At 50.3% G+C, this 21,468-nt stretch overlaps 3 protein-coding genes across 6 annotated transcripts; 2 read left to right on the top strand and 1 right to left on the bottom strand.

Moving 5' to 3' along the window:
• Positions 1 to 409: 409 nt before the first annotated feature.
• Positions 410 to 6,723, top strand: mrps9 (mitochondrial ribosomal protein S9). Of its 2 annotated transcripts, none has more exons than XM_076041611.1 (11): positions 410 to 531; positions 849 to 1,031; positions 1,684 to 1,746; positions 1,920 to 1,950; positions 2,028 to 2,107; positions 2,238 to 2,323; positions 2,500 to 2,575; positions 2,662 to 2,830; positions 2,912 to 3,020; positions 6,098 to 6,267; positions 6,441 to 6,723. In XM_076041611.1, the coding sequence occupies exons 1-11, from the start codon at positions 442 to 444 to the stop codon at positions 6,530 to 6,532; spliced, it is 1,149 nt and encodes a 382-aa protein (XP_075897726.1). In that variant the 5' UTR covers positions 410 to 441; the 3' UTR covers positions 6,533 to 6,723. The 2 variants fall into 2 exon arrangements, with proteins under 2 accessions (XP_075897726.1, XP_075897717.1); XM_076041602.1 differs by having other exon boundaries at positions 416 to 543.
• Positions 6,724 to 7,265: 542 nt separating this feature from the next.
• Positions 7,266 to 12,943, top strand: LOC142898725 (SLAIN motif-containing protein 1-like). Of its 2 annotated transcripts, none has more exons than XM_076041886.1 (9): positions 7,266 to 7,869; positions 8,317 to 8,435; positions 9,318 to 9,431; positions 9,529 to 9,627; positions 9,784 to 9,936; positions 11,186 to 11,470; positions 11,773 to 11,904; positions 11,982 to 12,246; positions 12,333 to 12,943. In XM_076041886.1, exons 1-9 carry the CDS (start codon positions 7,358 to 7,360, stop codon positions 12,382 to 12,384), a joined length of 1,731 nt encoding a protein of 576 aa, XP_075898001.1. In that variant the 5' UTR covers positions 7,266 to 7,357; the 3' UTR covers positions 12,385 to 12,943. The 2 variants fall into 2 exon arrangements, with proteins under 2 accessions (XP_075898001.1, XP_075898010.1); XM_076041895.1 differs by having other exon boundaries at positions 7,267 to 7,869; positions 12,351 to 12,943.
• LOC142898687 (sodium/hydrogen exchanger 2-like) lies at positions 12,584 to 19,138 on the bottom strand. Of its 2 annotated transcripts, none has more exons than XM_076041773.1 (13): positions 18,754 to 19,138; positions 17,821 to 18,146; positions 17,439 to 17,576; positions 16,871 to 17,121; positions 16,142 to 16,359; positions 15,851 to 16,050; positions 15,682 to 15,771; positions 15,532 to 15,602; positions 15,287 to 15,454; positions 14,194 to 14,299; positions 14,013 to 14,129; positions 13,825 to 13,918; positions 12,584 to 13,741 (listed from the first exon to the last, which is right to left on the bottom strand). In XM_076041773.1, exons 1-13 carry the CDS (start codon positions 19,031 to 19,033, stop codon positions 13,416 to 13,418), a joined length of 2,385 nt encoding a protein of 794 aa, XP_075897888.1. In that variant the 5' UTR covers positions 19,034 to 19,138; the 3' UTR covers positions 12,584 to 13,415. The 2 variants fall into 2 exon arrangements, with proteins under 2 accessions (XP_075897888.1, XP_075897898.1); XM_076041783.1 differs by having other exon boundaries at positions 18,806 to 19,137.
• Between the last annotated feature and the right edge of the window lie 2,330 nt (positions 19,139 to 21,468).

Here is a 21,468-nt window from a genome sequence, read left to right on the forward strand (position 1 = left end):
TCCTCATCAGTGAAGTTTTTTCCAGAGCGGCTGGAAGGAAATTGTCACACTAATCCTTGACGCTGCTGGCCGGCGCTGAGCTCACACCAGACAACCTGCTTCCTGTGTTGCTGTGGCAACAGACACACTGATTGGCCAGATTCTACTTGTTGAAATTGGTGGAGGGTTGAAGTTGTATTTTTAATTATGAACCAATATATTTAAGCTACTATATATTTGTCTTTATGTGGTATATCCTGTTTATTTTCTACATATAAATAAATGGGAAAAAAAATAATGAGTTGTTGTTTCCGTGTTTCTACAATTTTGTAGAACTAACAAGTCGTGTTTCAACGTGTGTGAAGAAGTTGTTTTGTCTGTGAGACGCAATATGTATTTCTAACCCTTATTTCGTTACTCGATCGCTGACGTAAAACTCTACTTCCGGTCGCGTCACTTCCCATGTGGACCAACATGGCGGCGCACCGAAGTACGCGAGCCGTGGGCTTGTTGCTGGGAAGATGCGGCGGCCGCGGCCCTGTCCGGGTTGAGGTGAGCCGAAAGGTGAGTGGCAGGGGACTCGGTCCGGTCGGTGAGTGACTCTGAAGTCTGTACAAGTCACTGCGCCTGTGCAAACAGCCGCGTCCTTGAGCTAGCATCCACTTAGCGCCCAGCGCTCCTGCATTTGGCCGAACTGGCTTTGCAGATGTGTCAAAACTTAGAGGTTTGTCCCTTCGTGACGTCACGGCAGGACTATTCCACCTTGTGAACGCTGATCCGCAGAGTGGACACCCTCGGCTAGGGTTCGGCTACGTTGTGGTCGATCTGGAGGCCCGGACAGCTTACGGAACTGCGTTTCTACTCCGCAGGTCCTCACTCGGCAAATCTGCCAGACTTCTGGTCTTTGCCGTAAGAACCTGGCGGCCGCAGGGCCGGAAAAGTTCAGCCTGGAGTTTATCCAGAAGCAGGTGGAGGACTTCGACATCGGCAGGAGGCACCTGGCCAACATGATGGGAGAAGACCCGGAGACCTTCAGCCAGGAGGACATCGACGTAGGACACACACACACACACACACACACACACACACACACACACACACACACACACTGTCTCACACACTGAGCTGTCTGACAATGCGATTGAATACTCAATAAACATGACAGACGTTTTTCTAAAATAAACATTTGGTCACATTACCCTTCCAGGTCTTATGCCAGACGCTTGTATTAAAGTTGGTAAAATCTAAAGGCCAATCGCAGCACTTCCTGTGTTCCTTCAAGTTAAAAGCCCGGCCGTGTGTGTGTGCACGTGCGTGCGCATGTGTGTAACCAGTCGTGACCAGTTTAATCACATCACACACTCATCAGTGAGCCAGATGTGTTGCCCCCGTGGAAATGATGTGACATGGAGTAGCTGCAGACACACACACACTCAGCCCACCTAAAGCTGCTGCTTCTAGTTTCACACTGAACGTTCAGCCCATCTAGCTAGCTTGAACTTTATGTGATGATGATGTGATTAATATGGTTCTCAAGGGGGCGGACAGGTGTGTCCTTGTCTGTTCACACACACACACACACACACTTCCTGTCACCCTTCTGTTCCATCACACACACACAAACACACTCACTCTTGTGTTCCTTGTACCCTGTGGCTCATCTGTTGTTGTTGTTGTTGTTGTTTCTTCTTCTGTGGTGGACAGAGGAGCATCGCCTACCTGTTCCCCTCGGGCCTGTTTGAGAAGAGGGCCCGCCCCCACATGAAGGTGAGTGGCCAGGTTGTCTGAGGACTTTCACCTGGAAGGTTACAGGGTCACGCTGAAGCTGCAGTACAACTCACAACCAAAGTCACCAGGAAACTTCTGGCAGGGATTTGATCTCCAGTGCCTTCCTCTCAACCTGTGGTTTTATTGTGAAAGTCTCCCTGTTTCCTCCTCAGCACCCTGACCAGATCTTCCCCAGGCAGCGAGGTATGTCCCTTCCCCCAGCCCCTCACCACCCCTCTTGGCGCCGCCTTCTTTCACCTACCTTTCCTTCTTTCCTGCAGCCGTCCAATGGGGAGAAGATCGCCGGCCTTTCCACTTCCTGTTCTACACCGGAAAACAGTCCTACTACTCCCTCATGCACGTGAGTACCAGCAGGGGGCAGTGTGGACTAGACCACAGCCCCTCCTGCTGAGCTAAGTGTGTGTGTGTGTGTGTGTGTGTGTGTGTGTGTGTGTGTGTGTGTGTGTGTGTGTGTGTGTGTGTGTGTCCAGGAGACCTATGGGAAGCTGCTCAGCGTGGAGAAGCACCAGGACCGTATGAGGTCTAAGGGTCTGTTCAGCAACGAGGTGAAGAACATGTGAGTGTGAAATTATGCCACGTCCCTCCACTGTGATCATGTGACACAGACCAGCTGGGCCCTGTTTGCTGAGTGTGTGTGTGTGTGTGTGTGTGTGTGTGTGTGTGTGTGTGTGTGTGTGTGTGTGTGTGTGTGTGTGTGTGTGTGTGTGTGTGTGTGTGTGTGTGTGTGTGAAGGTCCCTGAGCAGCAGCAGGTGGCTGACCAAGGAGGAGCTTGAGGCTCTGCTGGTGGAGAACGTCTCGCTGCAGGACGTAAGCCTCAGTCTGTCCGTCAGATAAAACCCATGTCCACCCAGCAGCTCACTGCCTCTGCCCCTCTCCCCTCCCCTTCCCCGCAGTACGAGCACTTCCTACAGCTGATGGAGCGCCTGCTGGCAACGCCCTACAGCGCCATCCAGGAGGAGTTTGTGCTCCACTACCGCCGCCAGCTGGAGTCCCAGTCCAAGAAGCAGGCGGTGCCACCGCTGGAGCGGGACCAGGCTGGCGTGGCCTTCAGCACTGCCCAAGGTAGGACAGCCCAATACCACGACCAGCATCGCAGAGAATCATCACAGCAATGGCTAATCAGGTGTGTGACTGTCCAATCAGGACGCAGGAAGACGTCGCAGTCGTCGGTGGTCCTCCGGGATGGCGGCTCAGGACGGATTAGCGTCAACGGGCAGGACTACCTGGCCTACTTCCCCATCCTGCAGGACCGGTGAGTCAGGGAGGGAGGGAGTGACCACACTCACTCTCCCACACACACAACACAAACAAACACACACACTTTATCAGTCCCTCCAGAAAAACTTGATTATGCGATCGCGTAATTCAACGCATAATCAGTCAAAGTCCGCGTCATCATGCGGGGGTCGCATTTGTCCAAAGACGCCGCACTTTCGCCACATAAATCTCAGATTTCTGCGCAAAAATATGCGTAATTTTATAATCCCCCCCCATTTTTTGTTTACTTCACTCAAGCCATTTTCCTCCTGTTCCTTTGAGAACGTTATTAAAAAAGCGAAGGAGAAGACGAAGAAGAAAAACAACAACCAATCAAAACCTCAAAGCCTTGGTCTTCCTTTACCACTTTCGCAACCCGATCCGAGTACCTGCACGAAGTGAGTCGTGCATGCGCAGTAGATACGGAAGTGAAAAGCGCATGCACAGATTTATGAGACGGGTTCACGATGTGAGTCGTGCATGCGATTATGAACCAAGACTTTTCCGATATTTCCCGATTTATGACATTAGATTAAAGCTGACCTATTATACTAATTTTCGGGCTTTTGTATTTGATATCTGGCCCATCCAGAGCAGCAACGCACGATTTTCCGCGCTGAAAGCTTTTTAGATTTGCGTATCTCGCGGCTCGTTTCCTCGTATTTACTGCATCCCGCGAAAACGCTCTGTTTCACTTCACTCCACCCCAGCCTTGCCGGTGTACGCCCCCGCCCAGCCCACTCCGCTGTGATTGGTCACTCTCTTCATCGCTGCTGAGCCTCACTTCCTCAGTTTGCCGGTGCGGGAGTGAAGAGGAAACGCCAAACTTTACGAAACAGGCACAATTTAAACACTTACCGTTGTGAAGGCTTCACCCTTTAGCAGCTATTTACCTGCTAATCCAGCTTCATAGGGACCCAGCGCAGGCTGCGTTACGACCGCAAGGCGGACCGAAGGTCCCAGGACGTTTTTTTGTGCCTTCCGTAGCCCCGGAAATATATTTTACTTTGTGTACTGACCGTGTTTTTGTTTTGTATTTTTGCGAGACATTTTAATAGGGCTTAGAATGATTTGGTTTCAGACTGTTGACTTGTATCAAAACACTGTCCGAGCAGAGAAAATATGGACGCTGAAACGATCACTTCAGTCATAGAGTCGTTTATTATTAGACAAGAATATGTGCACAACTTAAGTCCACACCGAGCACAAAGCAGGAAGAGCTCTATACAACCCATGTTACCATGCTGGCAGCGTGAACATCGCTATAAGGAGTGAAACTTGCGAGTCAAAATCGCTGCCTCTTCAGTTTTGCTGCTAGCGAACACAACACACATAACAAGCAGAGCACGGAGTTAGCAGTGGTGGCTAACAGTTCATCAACATTGCGATTCAGCGGTTGTACGTTGCAAGTAGTCTTAAAACTAATGTTGCTTGAGGTCACAATACACTCACAGTCCTCATACATGTTTTCAAATATTGCCGTGGCGGACTATTCTCTCGTCGTCCACCAGGGGGCCGAGTCGAGCCCGTCTCACTCCCGTTGCTGACCAGACGAGAGGGGTCTGGCTCCAGACCGGTGTTCCATCGCATCCGCATTAGGCTGAACAAACCTCCAACATTTTCTCTGTTCGTTCCACTCTGACGGTTGTGGTCCTTGGTGCTTCGGAGTCGCTCGGTATTTTTTATTTTATATTTTTTAATTTCCCTGACACCGAAAAAACATTTTCTTGGAGCAGCGCATTGCGGAATCACTTCCGGGGCAGAGCGGGGGAGGGCGGAACCAGTCCGAGAGGGTGCCGGATCTTAGCCATGAAAGGAGCTCCGGCACACCGTGGCGTCACAAAATCTCCGTGAACAGAGCATTTAGAACCATGCCCAACAATTTGCAGGGCTCACGTCCAAACGCATGAACGTCATTATTTGACAATATCAAGATTGTTTGACGATAGGGTTCAACATTGTAACAGTGTTTAAAGCTCAGAAAAGTGGAAAAGCATCATAGGTCCCCTTTAATATGCGTCGTGCATGCACCATTTCAACTGGCGAACATTTAACATCCGTCACATATGGAATCTACTGCAATTTAAAGCATATTAGGTAGAGCTGGAATGTGCCGTCTCTCTGAAAATAATATAATATAATATAATATAATATGAATAAAAAATACAAACAACACTTCATCACTCTTTGATTGAAATGTCATCGTAATAACTTATGTTAATATTAACATATATATAAATATAAACAGTAGTTATTAATTAATAACTTAGACAGTTTGCGCACCCTCCTTCCCCGACACACAAACACACAGCAACTATGTTTTATAATGTGCGTCAACATTGTCCTTCAACAAGAAACTCCCCGCAGACCGCGCAATAAGACTTTACACTTTGTTCAGGTATGCACTTATTTCAGCAGAGGTTTGCTGTTTTGCTACCTCTTTGAAATACAAAGTACATTTTATTTTATTGTTTCAATTTATTGTTTGCCTCATTGTTTTGTAAGTATGAGACACCTCTAAGGTCTGAAATAAAAGATGAGAACTTGATTATTCTCAGCACTTTCTGTGATTTAGTATTCTTTATAATCATAGGAGGTCATTAGATATGACTCTTTACATTAAGGTAGTAGTAGCTAGTAAGAATGGTGTTGGAGAGACACTTTTTAAAATTGGTTTTCATCAAACCGCACTTCTTGAAGTTCCCCGCAATTTTTGCAAGTTCCCGCAATTTTGCAAATTTCCGCAATTTCATCGCATTAAATTGCAGAAATATCGCACATATTTTATTGCATTTTTTTTAGAAAACGTGCCACATCAGCAAGGATTTTTGCCCGCAACAATCACAAAAGATCCACGCATTTCTCTGGAAGGACTGCTTTATCACCACCATCATTACAATCATCTTCACAATCCTGTTTGTCTAAACTTGAATGATGTCGTTCAAAGTCAAAGTGAAGCTTCATAGCCTCCAGTCAGCAGCAGAGGTGGCCTGGCCCACACACACACACATTCACACTCACTCACACACTCAGTCTCTCACTCCTCTGTGTGGGGCGTCTACCCCCAACCAGGGAGCAGCTGATGTTCCCGCTGCAGTTCGGCGGTGTGCTGGGACGCTTCGACCTTCAGTGCAGCGTCAGCGGGGGCGGCCGCTCTGGCCAGGCGGGGGCGCTGAGACTTGCCATCGCCCGGGCGCTCCTCAGCTTCCTGTCCGAGGGCCAGATGGAGGCCATGAGACAAGGTGGGAGGAGTTGCTTGTTTCCAGTTTCAAATGTCTGAAGGAAGCGAAGGTTGAATAATAACAACAAAAAATAATAATAATAATAATACAGAAAAGTCTAGGATTAAAGTTTAGATTTAACTACAGTAAAATAAATCAACATGCGGTTGGTGTTTTCCTTTCCGTGCTTCCAGCTGGTCTGTTGACCACTGACCCCAGAGTGAGAGAGAGGAAAAAGCCTGGACAGGAGGGAGCGCGCAAGAAATTCACCTGGAAGAAGCGCTGATGAGGAAGAAAAGGAGGAGGAGGTGCTCTTCTTCTCCTGCTTCTCCATCCAAACTGAACTGGTGGAGTTATTTTTTCTGTGGTTGGAGCCTGAGTGAACTGCAGTGACCCTCGACAGCCAGCAGAGGGAGACAGCCGATAGGAATATATGTATTTATCAGGATGTTGATCAATAAATGTTTTTTTCACAGTCTTGAATTCAGACGGTCTTATTCTTCAGTTTACATGACCTGTGGGGTTTTTTTTTTGTTTTTTTTTTAGATTATTCAATAGTTCAATGTAACTCGCTCGTTGTCGCCTCTCGTCGTGTAATGAGCAATATCAGCCACAAGATGGAGCCAAAGGATCAAAGATGAGTTTGAGTGGATCTCTGCAGCGTCAGGACGATGATTCGGTTCAATTTAAAGTTTGAAACAAAGATGAAAAGTTTTTTCCCCCTAAAACTTTATTAGAACCTTAGATAATTTTACATTTTACAAAAAATAGAAATATCAAACATATAAATGAATGAACAGTGCTACATAAAATAACAATAATAGAAAGAATAACAATTCTCCAAAAATATTTAACTAGACTAAATTTGTAATTGTTGTTTCTTTTTAGAGTTTACAAAGTTTGAATATATATATATACATACATGTAAACTAGCTACATAATGTTTTAGAGTTCAACGGATTCAATAATTGTCTCTCGAATCACCGAAAGTGTGAAACTGTCCCATGGTGTCTTGCTCCCTCAGCCAGGGCTGACAGGTGTACCTGGTACAGCTGGTTCTGATTCGGGGGCGGAGTCAGGCCGCCCATTGGCTGAGATCCCAGACAGACGGATGAGTCCCGCCGCTGCTGCTGCAACAGATCATTGTGAGTCTTTCCGCCCGGAGCTCTACTGTAGCGCTCTGAACTTCAGGAACCGAACCCTTGGTGCCACCGTGTCCGGCCGGATGGAGGCTGTGGAGTCGCTGCTCCGACCCGCTCTGGCGGCCGAACTGGATCTGAACGCGAACCGGGTGGACGCCGAGCTGGAGGTGAAGAAGCTGCAGCAGCTGGTCCGGAAGCTGGAGTGGCAGAACGAGCAGCTGCGGAACCGCTCGGGAGGTTCCGGCGAAGCCGCCCCGAACCTGCCGGCCGCCGGACTGGGCTGGTGCCAGCCAACCAGTGCCCCCTCCCTGCTGGGCGAGTCGGCTCTGGGCTCGCTGGAGGTTCCGGAGGACCAACTGGACGGGCTGGACTACTTCCTGGCCCAGTGTGGAGGAGACGGAGCCGAACCGTCGGTCCTTGACAAGCTGGAGCTGCTGGACCTGAACTCTCTGTCTTGCTCGGACGAGTCGGATGAGACGTGGTGTGTGTGATCCGGAGCCGGTACCGGCCTGTTAGCGTTTGAAGCGGATGTTAGTGCGATGAGCTGTGGACAGCTGTGATTGGTTGGCTGTAATTAGCCGCTGATTAGTGCACACACAGCACAGCTCAGCTCAGCGTCTTGGTTTTCCTTCAACCCGCTGAAACAAACTCACTTTCCCGCCACTAATCAGTGAAGAAGTACAAAGAAAAGCTACTGACGGAGGTTTTATGATGTCATCTCTAATTATTCTCGATCGATTCTCGAGATTTCGCTCTTGATGACTTCACTCTCTCTCTCTCTCTCACACACACACACACACACACACACACACACACACACACACACACACGCTGTTCGTGAGCATCACTGTCCGACAGACCTGAGGCCTCCCGCGTAATGTTAGCGTGACGTCAGCATGACGTTAGCATATCTCTCCTGTGTTTGCAGGCTATACGTGTCGTCCAGGGGCCGACAGGCGGAGCAGCAGCTCAGCCCGTTGAAGTGGTGCCGCCTCGGCCTGGACGCTCCGGCCGCTCGGCGCTCGCTGTCCCAGCGGCTGGAACAAGGTACCTCAGCGACGCCTGGTGGTCACTACTGGAACCTGCTCCAACAAAAAACTCTTTACAGTTAACGCACGTTACCATGGTTACATGCCGTCGAAAAAAAAGGAAGTGATGTCACACCTACTGATGGGGTCGGTGCTAGTAGTCTTGCTAGGCTACACTTCCTGTTTAAGTCAGCCACCCAGAGTCCAAGATGGCGGCCCATTTATTTCAATGAAGTTGCTCACCCAGCGCATATGCCGAAAAAGTTTTTGAATTCTGCATTAATGGGCCCATAGAGCATGCACAGTAGTGTCACTTCCCATCATGCCTCTGTAACTCGCATGATCTGCTTGGCCTATCAGACACGAGCTGAGACACAGAGCTGAGACAGCACGTACATCGTTGTGATGTCCTGCTGGCAATAAACTCCTTTCTGGCCTTTATCATTTTTTTAAATTACTAAAAAACCATAACTCAAAACTTTACTATAGAAAGATTTGCTATCAATTGCGTTACGGGTCACAGTCGTCCTGTCAGCGGTTTTAAAGACATTTATTTTTGTATTGCGGATGCAGTACCCCGAGTGGCCACTGTGGAAAATTTGCATGCCATATTGTCAGTCCAGTATTTAGTTTTTTATAATGCATCCATGGTTTATGTCTGTTCAGTAGAAGAAGTGTCAGTCTGTTTCGACACCTGAGCATGGTGGATGTGTCCGCCAGTGTGTTGCATCATCGGAAGCTTCACTTCAGACAAAGACAGCACACACACACACACACACACACGGAGCCAGAGAACAGCCACACTGTTGTGTGTGTGTTTGTGTGTGTTGAATGCAGCCTTGTTGTGTAGTGCCTGGAGCTGCTGGGGTCACTGTTGATCAGCTGTTATTCTCTCATCCAGCCTCCATGTGGAGTAGTCCCCTGTCCCGCTCCTCCCCAGCCCCTAACACCAGTCCACTGGTGGGTGTGTCTCCCCCCGTCAAACCCTGCTCCACCCCCCAGTCAGACAGATACGGTAAAACACACACGCACACGCACACGCACACACACACAGACTTCCTGTAGGTCCAGGTGGACTTCCTGTTGAGTCCTGTCTCCTGCCTCGTCCCCAGCCCCGCCCCTCTCCTCTCCGCTCCACCCCCTCCTCCGCCGGACCCTCAGCCCTGTAGGGAGGGTGTCGGACCGCAGGCCCTCCTTCCTCCCCCTCCGCTGTGAGTCACACACACATACATAAAAACAGTGTGGAGAAGTGGGCATACCACACTGACCTCAGTGTGAAGATGTAGAGTACTAAAGCAACAGCAGCAGCAGCTCCTTCCCACCAGACCAGGTGGCGCTATGGTCAAACTGACGCTGCTATGTTCCAGGCCATGCCCTCCGGCGCTCCACCTTTAGCCCCACCTCCTCTGTGGACGGAGATGCAGGAGGTTCAGAGAAGGAAGAGGAAGAGTCCATCAGTCTGGGCTACAAGCTGCAGGATCTGACTGACGTCCAGGTGATCGCCCGGCTGCAGGAGGAGAGTAAGCGACCTGGTGCCCCACATCGCTAGCTAGCCATCTGGCCACCTGTCGAGCAAGGCTAGCCTGAGGGGCAGATCCTCAAAAAAGGGCGCGCAGCGCTAAAATGTGGCACATTTTGCAGTGGGATTGCGCCCGCAATTTGCGCCACAGATGCGGGTAACCACAAAGGTTTTTGCGCTAATGACATGCAGGCGCAAACACGCCCACAAATGCGGCACCTGAAACAGGTGCGAATGTTGCGGTCTGGCAACCTGAGAGCAGTTTGCACCAAAGGTTGTTGGTGAGTGCATGTGTTTGACAGTGAAACTCTGCTTGGATAAACGCTCCTGTGCTCCTGGCATTACGATGCCTCCTCCGTCTACCAAGACTGCTGCCATAATGAAAGAAAGTCAAGACGCAAGATGCGTTAGTCACCAACACCTGAGGACCATTTGTATTTTCCATAGCCTATCTAAAATACTGGCATATATACTGTAGTCTATGCCTATCTATATATAAGATTTGGGGAGCTATATATATATCTCAGGCTTTTCAGAGAGGAAAGTTTCACTCAGAAGCCAGAAACACTTTGACAGACAGAAGCTGCTCCTGGTTCTGGCTGGCGGTGTCTCCGTCTGTCAAACTGCGTGCGGACACGAGCGCAAACTCTTTCTGGATCTGCCGCTGTTTGAATGAGGCATATTTGCATAGAAGGGGGCGTGTCCTTTTGCACGTCATCGACTCATTTAAATACATTCAAATGAGTCTGGCGCAGCCCTGCCGCTACCTGCGCCTCGGTGCATTTTGCGCCGATTTTCACGTTTGCGTCCCCTCTGTGGATCGGAATCACCGTTTTTGGCGCTGTTTACACGGATTTTCTGCCGCAAAAGCCGCGCATTCACTTTGAGGATCTGACCCTCAGTGTTTTCATTGCTTGTGTTGTGGTTGTTGTGCCACAAATGGTTGTTGTGCCATTTGTGTTTTCTCACTGTTGTCTCTCTCATTTTCCTCTTTTATTAACATTACTTCGTTAATATTAATTTTAACTCATTAATATTCATTATTATTATTTGGTTCCAGACCTCAGAGCTCATCGCTACTTCAGCTTTATTAACCCCCGAAGGTGTGTGTGTGTGTGTGTGTGTGTGTGTGTGTGTGTGTGTGTGTGTGTGTGTGTGTGTGTGTGTGTGTGTGTGTGTGTGTGTGTGTGTGTGTGTGTGTGTGTGTGTGTGTGTGTCCTGCTTTTGCTCATGTGTGGTGCCCCACTCAGGTCTAAGGCAGGACTACGCCAACGTGTCATCATGGCTTCTGGAGAGCCGTTGCCGCCGCCGCAGTCACAGCTGCAGTCGCGACCAGGAGGAAAACCGAGACCCCGGCCCCTCCCCTGCCCCACCCTGCCTTGCCCACTCCCACACCTTCTCCAGCATCAGAGACTGGTCCAGAGGCTCCCTGGCCAGCCCTCCTTCTACCCCAGGACCAGGACTGGACCCAGGGCTGGGTCCAGGTCTGGGCAGCTTATCCTCGGCCAGCCCTCAGGTCTTTCCACCAGGATCAGGTGAGCAGCTCAGCGGGAGCTCCTGGTCCACACACACTTTGTTTAAGGAAGTGGTCAGGAAGTTAAGCCCCATGTCCCCCATGTTGGAGGCGTGGCCTTGGCCCCGTTTGCCCCCCCTGGCTGGAGGTGTGGCCCCGCCCAATGGCTGTATTAATAACAGGTGTAATCCTCTTAGTGGCCGCTGTTTCCGTCCTCACCTGGATTAGAGGGACACGTAGCAGTGATGTAACCTCCCGTGGGTGGGAGGGTGGGAGAGGGGGTGGTCATGTGATGTCCTCGCTCACAGGTGCGTCTTTTGGCAGATAAGCTGCGGAGGAGCCTGCCCTGCCTGCTGCCTGCTCCCAGCATACCTTGTGTCCCTGCCCCCTCCTGCTTCCTTCGCTGCAGCCTGAGCTTTGATTCGTCGGCCACAATGACCCACCTCCACACCTCCGGTGAGATGCTCACTTACTGTTTCTAACTTCCTGTTATCCTGTCCTCTTCCTCCTGACTGTCACTTCCTGTCTCCTAGCCCCGCCCCCGGGCCGGCTGCAGCGGCGCCTGGTTGCGCCCCCCAAGGCCACCGCCTACGTTAGTCCAATAATCACAGGCTCCGCCCCCTGCGCCCTGCAGGCCCTGACTGGCAGCAGCAGCATCTCGCTGCTTCGTTGGACTGCCGCTGCAGGGGGCAGGGCCACGTGTTGCTCCGCCCCCTGCACGCCAGTACGCAGCAGCCTTCCCCGCTCCGCTACAGCAAGCTCCGCCCCCCGCAGCAGAGCGGGCCAATGGAGACAGAGGTGAAGCCCACTCCTCCCCCCCGCAGCTGGTTGCTTGAATCAAGTTCAAGTCCAGCCGCAGAACCTGACCTCTGACCTCCCTCAAGTCTGCTGCCTACCTCCAGGTCGTGGCTCAGCTGGAGGGACGGCTGTTACTGACATCCTGCTGCCCCCGGGGGGGAATATAGTGGGGGAACTTCCTGGTGCGATTACCTGCTTCTAATGCTGCAGAGTGCTCCCTGTCTGCCGGACCCCCTCATTGATCCTGATCAGGTTCACTGCCATCGGTGCCGCTACATCTAATCGCTTTCACCGGGTTTATTTAAAGTATTTATTGGTGTGAAGTTTTGCAAATTATTTATTCATTTATTAATTCATATTAATGATGCAATATCCAGTTGTTGTTGTTTTCTTATATATGTGATTGTGACCAAAAGCAAAATGTGTGAATGTACTTAAAGAAATGTTTCCCCACTGGTGACACAGAATGTGGTGAATGATGACACTTCATGGGCTTTTAGTATATTGCTAGCTGTTAGCAGCACTTTTCACTGAGATTCTCCTTCAGTTCACTCTGCCACCTGTGTGCGTGCGTGTGCAGGTCTTTTTCCTCAGCTGTAGCATCACGTAGTACTTTGTAATTTTTTTTTTACTAACTATCACTGTCTCACTGTGTGAATGAGATTTTTAATAAAGTGTAAACTTGGTTTATAAAGAGGATATGTGTATGTGTGTTTGCTGCTATCTAGTGGTGGATTTAAGTTCTAGGCTGAAGATGATCAACACGGGGCAATGATTATCACCATGTCCTGAAGTTGATCTTGACAGATGCAGGCAGACACAATATTGGTTGAGTCGATTGAACCAACCGACTCACCACCTGGGTCAAGTGACTCTCCCACCTGAGCGCTGCCAGGCTGACCGCTCAGTGTGTCCAGACACTGCTAGAGGGTGCCTGTGGGACGGCTCAGCTGTAGACCCGGGGCAGTTAGTAATGCGATGCTGCCCCCTGCTGGAGCCCAGCGTCCCTCCAGTCAGTTGTGGAGTGTTAGACAGTTGATGCTTCTGTGAAACAAAGTTTCTTCGAAAGGTTTCCAGGAGGTTGAAGTTGTGGACGACAGCCAGGTGACGTCATCATCTCTTTGCCTGTCATTGGCCCAGGTGATTTGCTTTGCCCCCTCGGCTGATGATCAGTGCCCGTCAGTGTCTTGTTGGGAGGAGGGTCCCAGCAGGGGGCTTCCTGTGTCTGGTGCTGCCCCCTCTTCTGTGTCCAGCCGTGTGCCCCATCTCCTGGGAGCTGGAAGTGGGGCCTTCCTGTGGCCCCTGAGGCTGGACCCGCTGGGACCACCAGGGCCACTGGGACCTCCCGCCTGTTCTCCTGAGTGCAGGTATTGGGCAGCCGAGGGATGCCCTGCCACCAGCTCAGACTCCTGGATTGTGTTGAGCCTCCTCATGGGAACCAGTGAGTGGGAGGAGGAGCGGGGCGAGGAAGCATCCACCTCAACGCTGCCCCCACCTGGCAGGAGGAGACACTGCATCAGAGGAGACCTCCTGGTCTGGATGATGAAAAGGAATAAATCACGTGTCTCGAAATTTTACCATGACTTCGTCTTCTGAGGGTGAAGGCCGACTCCAGGTTGCCCCCTGGCTGCAGGGAGAAGTACTTCTGGGACCGGGGGATGTTTTTATTGTGCTGGGTGGAGAAGGAGAAGGAGGAGGAGGAGCCAAGTGAGACCTGTGATGAGCGACACGTCAGGAGAAGGTGGAGAAGGTTTCCCAACACCTACTGGCTCTCGGAAGCTTCCTCCTCGCAGGCTGCGTCTGACACTGGCGTGGCGGCGAATCAGGATCTCTCGGGCTCGGCTGTTGTCGGGCAAGTTGTATTTGCTGGTGTAGGCCATTGTCTGGGGAAGACGGTCAGAGGTCACACATGATGATCTTCACCAGCTGCTGCTGCTGCTGCCTCACCTTCAGCCTGATCTTGTACATGTTCTTGGTCAGGAGGTCATGCATCTTCCTCACGTCGGCCGCCTGGAACGTCTTCTTGGGCCGCGACGCCTCCCTCCTGTCATCACTGAAACCAGGACAGAGCATAGAGATGCAGCAGGTGAGATGGTTTGCAATTTCTGGGCTCAGTTTTCCTTCTAATGGTCCAACAGGTAAGGCACTATGTTCAGGCTGAGTTCCCTGACTTCCCGAATGTTCCCCAACAGACGTTAGTTGACACCGTTCTTTTATTGAACCCCAGTCTGTCAGGGTCAGTTTCTCGCATCTACAATGCCCTGGACTCCTCCACTTCACTCTTTCCCCAGCAAACGAGAGATCAATGGGAACGTGACCTGGGACCCATCAGAGATGATAAATGGGACAATATTTTGGATTTAGTCCATAATTCCTCCATTTGTGCCCGACATGGGCTGATACAATCCAAACTTCTACATAGGATATATTATACAAATCACAGACTGTCTAAATTTTATCCCAATATTACTGATGCTTGTCCTAGGTTCAGACAGTCCCCTGCAGACCATGTTCACATGTTCTGGTCATGTACAAAATTGGTTGATTTCTGGTCTAAAATATTCAATACTCTTGGTGCAGCCTATTGTCTTGACTTAGACCCACACCCTCTTTCTGCTCTTTTTGGTGTCCCCAGTCTGAAAACACCAACGCCTGAAGTGGGCCACTCTATGGCTTTTTGCACCCTGATTGCCAGACGTCTAATTCTGCTTTGCTGGAAACAGGCCTCTCCCCCTTCTTATGATAGGTGGATCAGGGAAGTCTGACAAAATTTAAAACTGGAGATGGCTGAGATTTACCCTTAAGGGCTCCCTCAGAAAATTGTGGGAAATTTGAAGGGGGAAAAAAAAAGGGAAGCACCGGATTGTATGTTGCACGTGTCTTTCATGTATGTAATTTTTTTTTCTGTTGCCGATGCTCAGTAAATATATTTGAAAATAAATAAATAAAAATCATCCTGTGGATAATCCAGAAAGTTTCAGAAGGGATCAATCACAGGAAAGAACTTGAGTGTGAACAGACAGCAGGGGGCGTGTCATACTTGAGAGAGACCACAGAGGGTGCCGCACTGACATCCCCCGTGGTGGTGTCCAGCAGCTCGATGGCATTCTGTAGCTCCAGCTTCTTGTAGAGGGACACAATGCTGGACTCAGCCCGGTTGTCCCGCAGCAGTATCCTACCCAGAACCCGGTCGTTGAACTTCTTGAACCTGGAAGAGAGACACAGGAGAGGTGAGGCGAGGAAGGGGTTGGAGCTCCAAGGACCTGGAGGACCTGCAGGACTTACTTGTCCTTCCAGTAGTAGTGGCTCCACTGGCCACACAGGTCCTCGATCCCACTCACCACGTGCTCCATCACCTGTAAGGAAGCACAGCGTGCACACCGTGAGGAACCCAGGGGCCGAGGCTAGTGGGCAGGGCTAGCAGCCGAGGCTCACCCTGGTGTGGACCTCCACGTTGATGGTGTTGAGGTCCTTGTTGGTCCTCCTGATGTTCATGTACTCAATGATGGGACGGATGCTGATGCCCTGACGAAAGCAGAACCAACGTTACAAGAGATCGCCTGCGAGTTCCCCCAAAGCGGCTGACGCGCCTGCGACTCCTCACCTGGATGAAGACGGTGAATATGATGATGGCAATGGAGGCGGTCACAAACAGGCTCTTCCTGTTGATGGTGTCGGGCAGCGTGAAGACCAGGGCGAAGCAGATGGCTCCTCGCAGGCCACCGTAGGCCAGACTGAACTGGTCCTTGAAGGAGAAGGTGATGGTCCTGAAGGGGTTGACGATCTGGGTCAACACCAGGATCCCTGCAGGAGGAGCAGAGGAGAGGTTGGTGGGTAGGGTTTGGCCAGGGGGTTTGGAGCCTCCTCAGAGTGGGGGGGTGGAAGGGACCCTCACCCAGGCCTCTCCAGACAAAGGCAAAGAGCAGTGTGAAGAGGATGTAGGCCCAGTTCCACTCATGCTCGGTGGTCACGGTGACTACGCCCAGGAAGAAGAAGATGAGGGTCTCCGAGATGGTGGCCAGCATCTTAACCACGTGGCGGATGGTGGTGCACGAGCGTTGGGACACGTTCTCCTCCACGTAGTACTTCATGGTGATGGCGCAGGTGATGATGCTGTCCAGAGCGGAGACATCAGGGTCACGTGACCCGTGTGTGTGTGTGCCAATAAATACACACACACGCACACACACGCATACATACATACATACATGCATACATACATACATACACACGCACTAAAATACTACGATGAGTGTCATTTCTGGTTGGCTGAGAGTGTGAGAAGAGTGCGTACGTGCGTGGAATGTGGGAGAGCCAGTTTGTGTGGGTGTCAGTGCTGAGGGCATTAGTCAAAATATTCTACTAATTGGTCCAATCCCACTGCACAGCAGAAACTCTGGAAATTTCAGGAGAAATCAACTCTTAAACAGTGAGTTGAATATCATCAGGCCGATGTTTGGATGAATTAGTAGTTCGAAGTTGTGAGCAGGTGTGATGATGCAGGTGATCAGGTCATCAGCTCCGGACAGGAAGTCAAATCATCATTTATCTCCTATTGGTCGTAAAAGCAGAGTGCTGCCAGACTTTGATTGGTCCTCACCCTCCCCCCTCCATCCCAACTCACGCCAGGACGCTGGAGATGGCAAAGAGCTCGGCCACCAGGTAGGCCAGGTAGCTGTACATGAAGACGAAGAGTGGCTCAATGGGCCGCACGCGGTGCGTGAAGCGTGTGGTGAAGGCCGCCACGAAGCCAAAGAGCAGGCCGAAGAGCACGCCCCCTGCTGCCACCACGAAGAAGCGTGCCACGCCCAGGAAGACGTCGACTGACTGCACTGCAGGCAAGTCGGCCAGGAAGGCAAACATGTTGTAGAGCACCTGGCGGTGGAGCATCAATGGGATTAGGGACACAGCAAACCAACCCACCAAAGTCTAACCAGACTGGTTTGGTTGGTTATCGAAGATCATTTTTAACTTTTTTTTTAAACTGTTGCAGTCTTTCAGGTGAAAATGAGCCGAGCTGTGATTTAAAGCCACCGGATGGTTTTTGTCTGCAGCTCAGAGAAACTGGACAAACTGGAAAACACAACACGCACGCAGTCTGGTTCTCACACACACTGAACCCTGACAACATTCCCAGATTCTCCTCCTCCTCTTCTTCTTCTCCCTCCTTATCCTACTCCTACTGGACTCACCACGGTGACGCCATCGTTGAACAGGCCCTCGCCGAAGATGACGATGTAGATCTGCTCGTTGACGCCGACGTCCTCGAATACGTTGAGCGCCGCCACGGGGTCGACAGCCGAGATGATGGATGCAAACAGCAGGTTCTCCTGCGAGGGGGGGAAACACCACGGTGAGACCCGTTGGCTGCGAGCTTCAGTGGAAAAACACTCATCAAGCATTTGGGATATAAAGACTAGCTTCCCCTGGTGGCCGGTTGCAGCGAGCCATCTAACTTAGAAACTACAGAAACGAGACTCTGAGTGACTGATTTCCCTTAAGTTCGTTTTTTTACAGCTGCTCTACACATCAGTTGAACCTCAGACATTCCAGGCACACCTTCTCCTGACCCACCTGCAAGTTGATGTCCTGCACCCCAAACACCTGGAACTGGCAGACGGCGAAGAGCGAGAGGCCGATGCCCACGCTGTTCCACAGCGTCCCCACCACAGCGAACCACAGCACCGTGCCCACGTTCTGGAAGAAAGGCCGCGTGGGCATGAAGTAGCCACTGTCCAGCACGATGGGCGGCAGCATGTAGAGGAAGAAGACGTTGGAACTGAGCACGGCGGGCGGCTCCTCCTTCACTGTGTGCATAACCCCGCCCACCACCAGCCCAATGGCAATGAGCAGGCACGACTCAGGGATCCAGATGGTGATCTTCTGGTAGATGTGGAAGCCTGGAGGAGGAGGAGGAGGAACCACCAGGAACCAGGGTGACTCAGAGCAAGCAGCGCTCAGAGGTGGGAAATAATGAATACTTTGCTATGGTATTTTGAGTACATGTTTCAGGTACTTCAGTATTTGTTTTTCTGATGACTTTTCAGTTTGACTCCCCACAATTGTTCACAAGTATCTGTACTTGCTGGTTACTTTTGTGTTTAAAAGATACAAATTCTGTTCAAAGTTATTAACTTATGTAGAAAACAACATTGGCTATTGTCATGTTAAGTTGTCATAATCCAATGGTGACTCACTGGTCACACCTGTTACTGAGCACAGTTTGGTTGTGCTGTTAAAATGTTTAATGTGTCCAGATGCTCATGCAAGACCTCCTGTCAGTTCTGTCCAGATTATTCTGTCAGAACTTTTTTATTTTTTGCTAAATTAATATTGTTTCATTAATGGCAAAAAAAACTAAAAGTATATTTTACTTTTTACTTGCTAAATACATTATCAGAACCTGTACTTTCTTACTTTTACTTGAGTAAAAGTACCCTTTTAAGTATCCACACTTTTATGTAAGTACAGAGAGTGGAATACTGGTGGCGGTGGAGTCAGACATACCAATCTTGGCGAAGGAGGCCAGAAGAACCCAGAGTGTGAATTCAAAGGGCACCTGGATGCGAGGGTAGTCCATGGTGAAGACGGGCAGGTTGGCCTCCTGCTGCTCTGGGAAGGCCTGAGGCCCATCCTGAGCTGGTCTGGCAGTGGAATCACCCGATGCAGTCTCTGCCTTCTCAGCTTCACACCTCCCTCCCGGCCAACAGAGTAGCAGCAGCAGAAACCCAGCCAGGTGCCTCCTGCCTGGCCCACACACCTGCAGCACACCTGTTCCCATCATCATCTCCTCTGCTGGCACCCTCAGGTGTCACCAGGCTGCAGGTGAGTGCCGACGATCTGGAACTCTTAAAACATTTTAACAACACTGACTCCTCCCTTGCTTTTGCCTCCACAAACAGGATCCCAGCCCAGGCGCGACTGTTGTTGCCGAACCTGCTTGTCACCTCTGGAAGGCACCGCCCACTGGGCGGGGCCAGCGGACACAACACCTGAGTTCGACTGGAAGGAAGGGAGCGACACTGGCCGAGACATGACTTGAAATCAGTGAGTTGAATCTCACCAAACAAACAGCAGCGAGTGAGAGCTGATGATGCAATGTCAGATGAGCACCACATGAGGGGGGCAGACTGTAAAAATTACATTTTAACCCTCCTGTTATGTTGCGGGTCAAATTGACCCGTAACGTATTTTTAACGTATAGTTAAAAATATTTTTTCAGGATGAAACTTCTTCTGCTTGCCTTAATTAGTGTAATCAACATATAATACGAAAAAATCTCACATATTTGCAACCACTCCCTGCATGTTTATATTACTTAGATACTGTTCGGGTGTAGGTAATGGAGGTAAAAGGGTGTCAGAAATGTACGGCTAGTTGTTCTTTCTTTTCAACTGTGAGACATATTTCACCTTAATCTCTCCCTCTTTCTCACACACACAGACACACAGACACAGACACACAGACACAGACACACACACACACACACACACACACACACACACACACACACGCACAGGTGCAGGTGTTATGGTTTTTGATGAGAACCATTTATGTTCTCGCGGGAAGACTCCACCCACCCACCCACCCACACATACACGCACAATAACGCGGACGCACAAACACGCACGCACGCACGCACGCACGCACGCACGCACGCACACACACACACTGGTCACGTGCAGGGCTGGATTAAGAATACAGAGGCCCGTGGGACAGACTCTTGGAGAGGCCCCCCCACACACGCGCATGCACACACACACACAGCTGATCTCAAGGAACTGAACTACAGAGCTGGCACCACACACAAACACACGTATGCATGCATGAACACATGAAATGGCTGATGGTGCACAAGTGTGGCCTTACATGTTGGAAACTTGTGTATGTCCGCAGGATTCACACTGACTGGCGACATCTTATTTTAATATTTTTAGATAAATTCATCACAAGACTCTCGGGACGTGATGGTGTTGTATCTGTGTATTATGTCAACATAACAACAAACAGTCTACACTCAAATGCAGTAAATGAACAACAACAGACTGGTGATCACCCTCAATCCACCTTATGCAATGACCTTTTTCCTGGCCATTCTCCAAGCAAACTCCTCCACAACATCATTGAAGTCCAGGTCTCTTGACAAGTTCACACTCTATTGCTCTGCCACCGTTTTAACTTTTTTCCCCATGTCTTTCCTTCCTTTAGATTAGCTAACCTTAACATTCAGAACTCACATTTCGCGCTTTTCACCTTTATACCGGTAGATACATGTGCGTTCATGCAGTGTGGAAATAATCGGAAAAACGACTTTCCGACTGGGTTATATTTGATGGCTGATCTGATCTGTTTCCTCTGCTATACCTGGTGTCTCACACCTGATTTATTTGTTTGGAAAGTTAAAGAAAATATTAGTATTCATGTTTTCCCACATTACAACTTTAGAGCACACAAACGCAACAAAGTTGGAAGAACAACTTTCCAAGAAGAACTCACCACATGAACGCAGCATACATGACAGAAAAGAAAGCTAACTGCCGGAGCCCGGAGGCCCCTGAGAGCTCAAGGCCCCCGGTTAATGATCCGGGCTTGGTCACGTGACCCTGGTGTCTCCGCTCTGGACAGCATCATCACCTGCGCCATCACCATGAAGTACTACGTGGAGGAGAACGTGTCCCAACGCTCGTGCACCACCATCCGCCACGTGGTTAAGATGCTGGCCACCATCTCGGAGACCCTCATCTTCTTCTTCCTGGGCGTAGTCACCGTGACCACCGAGCATGAGTGGAACTGGGCCTACATCCTCTTCACACTGCTCTTTGCCTTTGTCTGGAGAGGCCTGGGTGAGGGTCCCTTCCACCCCCCCACTCTGAGGAGGCTCCAAACCCCCTGGCCAAACCCTACCCAAATTGACCCGGGAACATTGCTGTTCCTGACAAACGAACATAACAGGAGGGTTAAAGGGGACCCATTATACAGATTTTCGGGCTTTTGTATTTGATATCTGGCCCCTACAGAGCAGCAACGCACGATTTTCTGCGCTGAAAGCTTTTTAGATTTGCGTATCTCGCGGCTCGTTTCCTCGTATTTACTGCATCCCGCGAAAACGCTCTGTTTCACTTCACTCCACCCCAGCCTTGCCGGTGTACGCCCCCGCCCAGCCCACTCCGCTGTGATTGGTCACACTCTTGGTCGCTGCTGAGCCTCACTTCCTCAGTTTGC

The sequence above is a fragment of the Nelusetta ayraudi genome, unplaced genomic scaffold, assembly GCF_046127955.1.
Source record: "Nelusetta ayraudi isolate G7.1 ecotype Tasmania unplaced genomic scaffold, CSIRO-AGI_Nayr_v1 ptg000004l, whole genome shotgun sequence".
NCBI classification, from domain to species: domain Eukaryota; kingdom Metazoa; phylum Chordata; class Actinopteri; order Tetraodontiformes; family Monacanthidae; genus Nelusetta; species Nelusetta ayraudi.

Coding starts and splice junctions, on each gene's coding strand:
- LOC142898725 (XM_076041886.1), top strand. CDS start 7,358: ATGAGTCCCGCCGCTGCTGCTGCAACAGATCATTGTGAGTCTTTCCGC. Junction 7,870..8,316: donor GACGAGTCGGATGAGACGTG/GTGTGTGTGATC, acceptor CTGTGTTTGCAG/GCTATACGTGTCGTCCAGGG. Junction 8,436..9,317: donor GTCCCAGCGGCTGGAACAAG/GTACCTCAGCGA, acceptor TCTCTCATCCAG/CCTCCATGTGGAGTAGTCCC.
- LOC142898687 (XM_076041773.1), bottom strand. CDS start 19,033: ATGATGATGGGAACAGGTGTGCTGCAGGTGTGTGGGCCAGGCAGGAGG. Junction 17,577..17,820: donor TGCAGGACATCAACTTGCAG/GTGGGTCAGGAG, acceptor CCCCCCTCGCAG/GAGAACCTGCTGTTTGCATC. Junction 16,360..16,870: donor GCCATCTCCAGCGTCCTGGC/GTGAGTTGGGAT, acceptor CGCTCTGGACAG/CATCATCACCTGCGCCATCA.
- mrps9 (XM_076041602.1), top strand. CDS start 442: ATGTGGACCAACATGGCGGCGCACCGAAGTACGCGAGCCGTGGGCTTG. Junction 2,108..2,237: donor CCTACTACTCCCTCATGCAC/GTGAGTACCAGC, acceptor GTGTGTGTCCAG/GAGACCTATGGGAAGCTGCT. Junction 2,831..2,911: donor GGCCTTCAGCACTGCCCAAG/GTAGGACAGCCC, acceptor CTGTCCAATCAG/GACGCAGGAAGACGTCGCAG.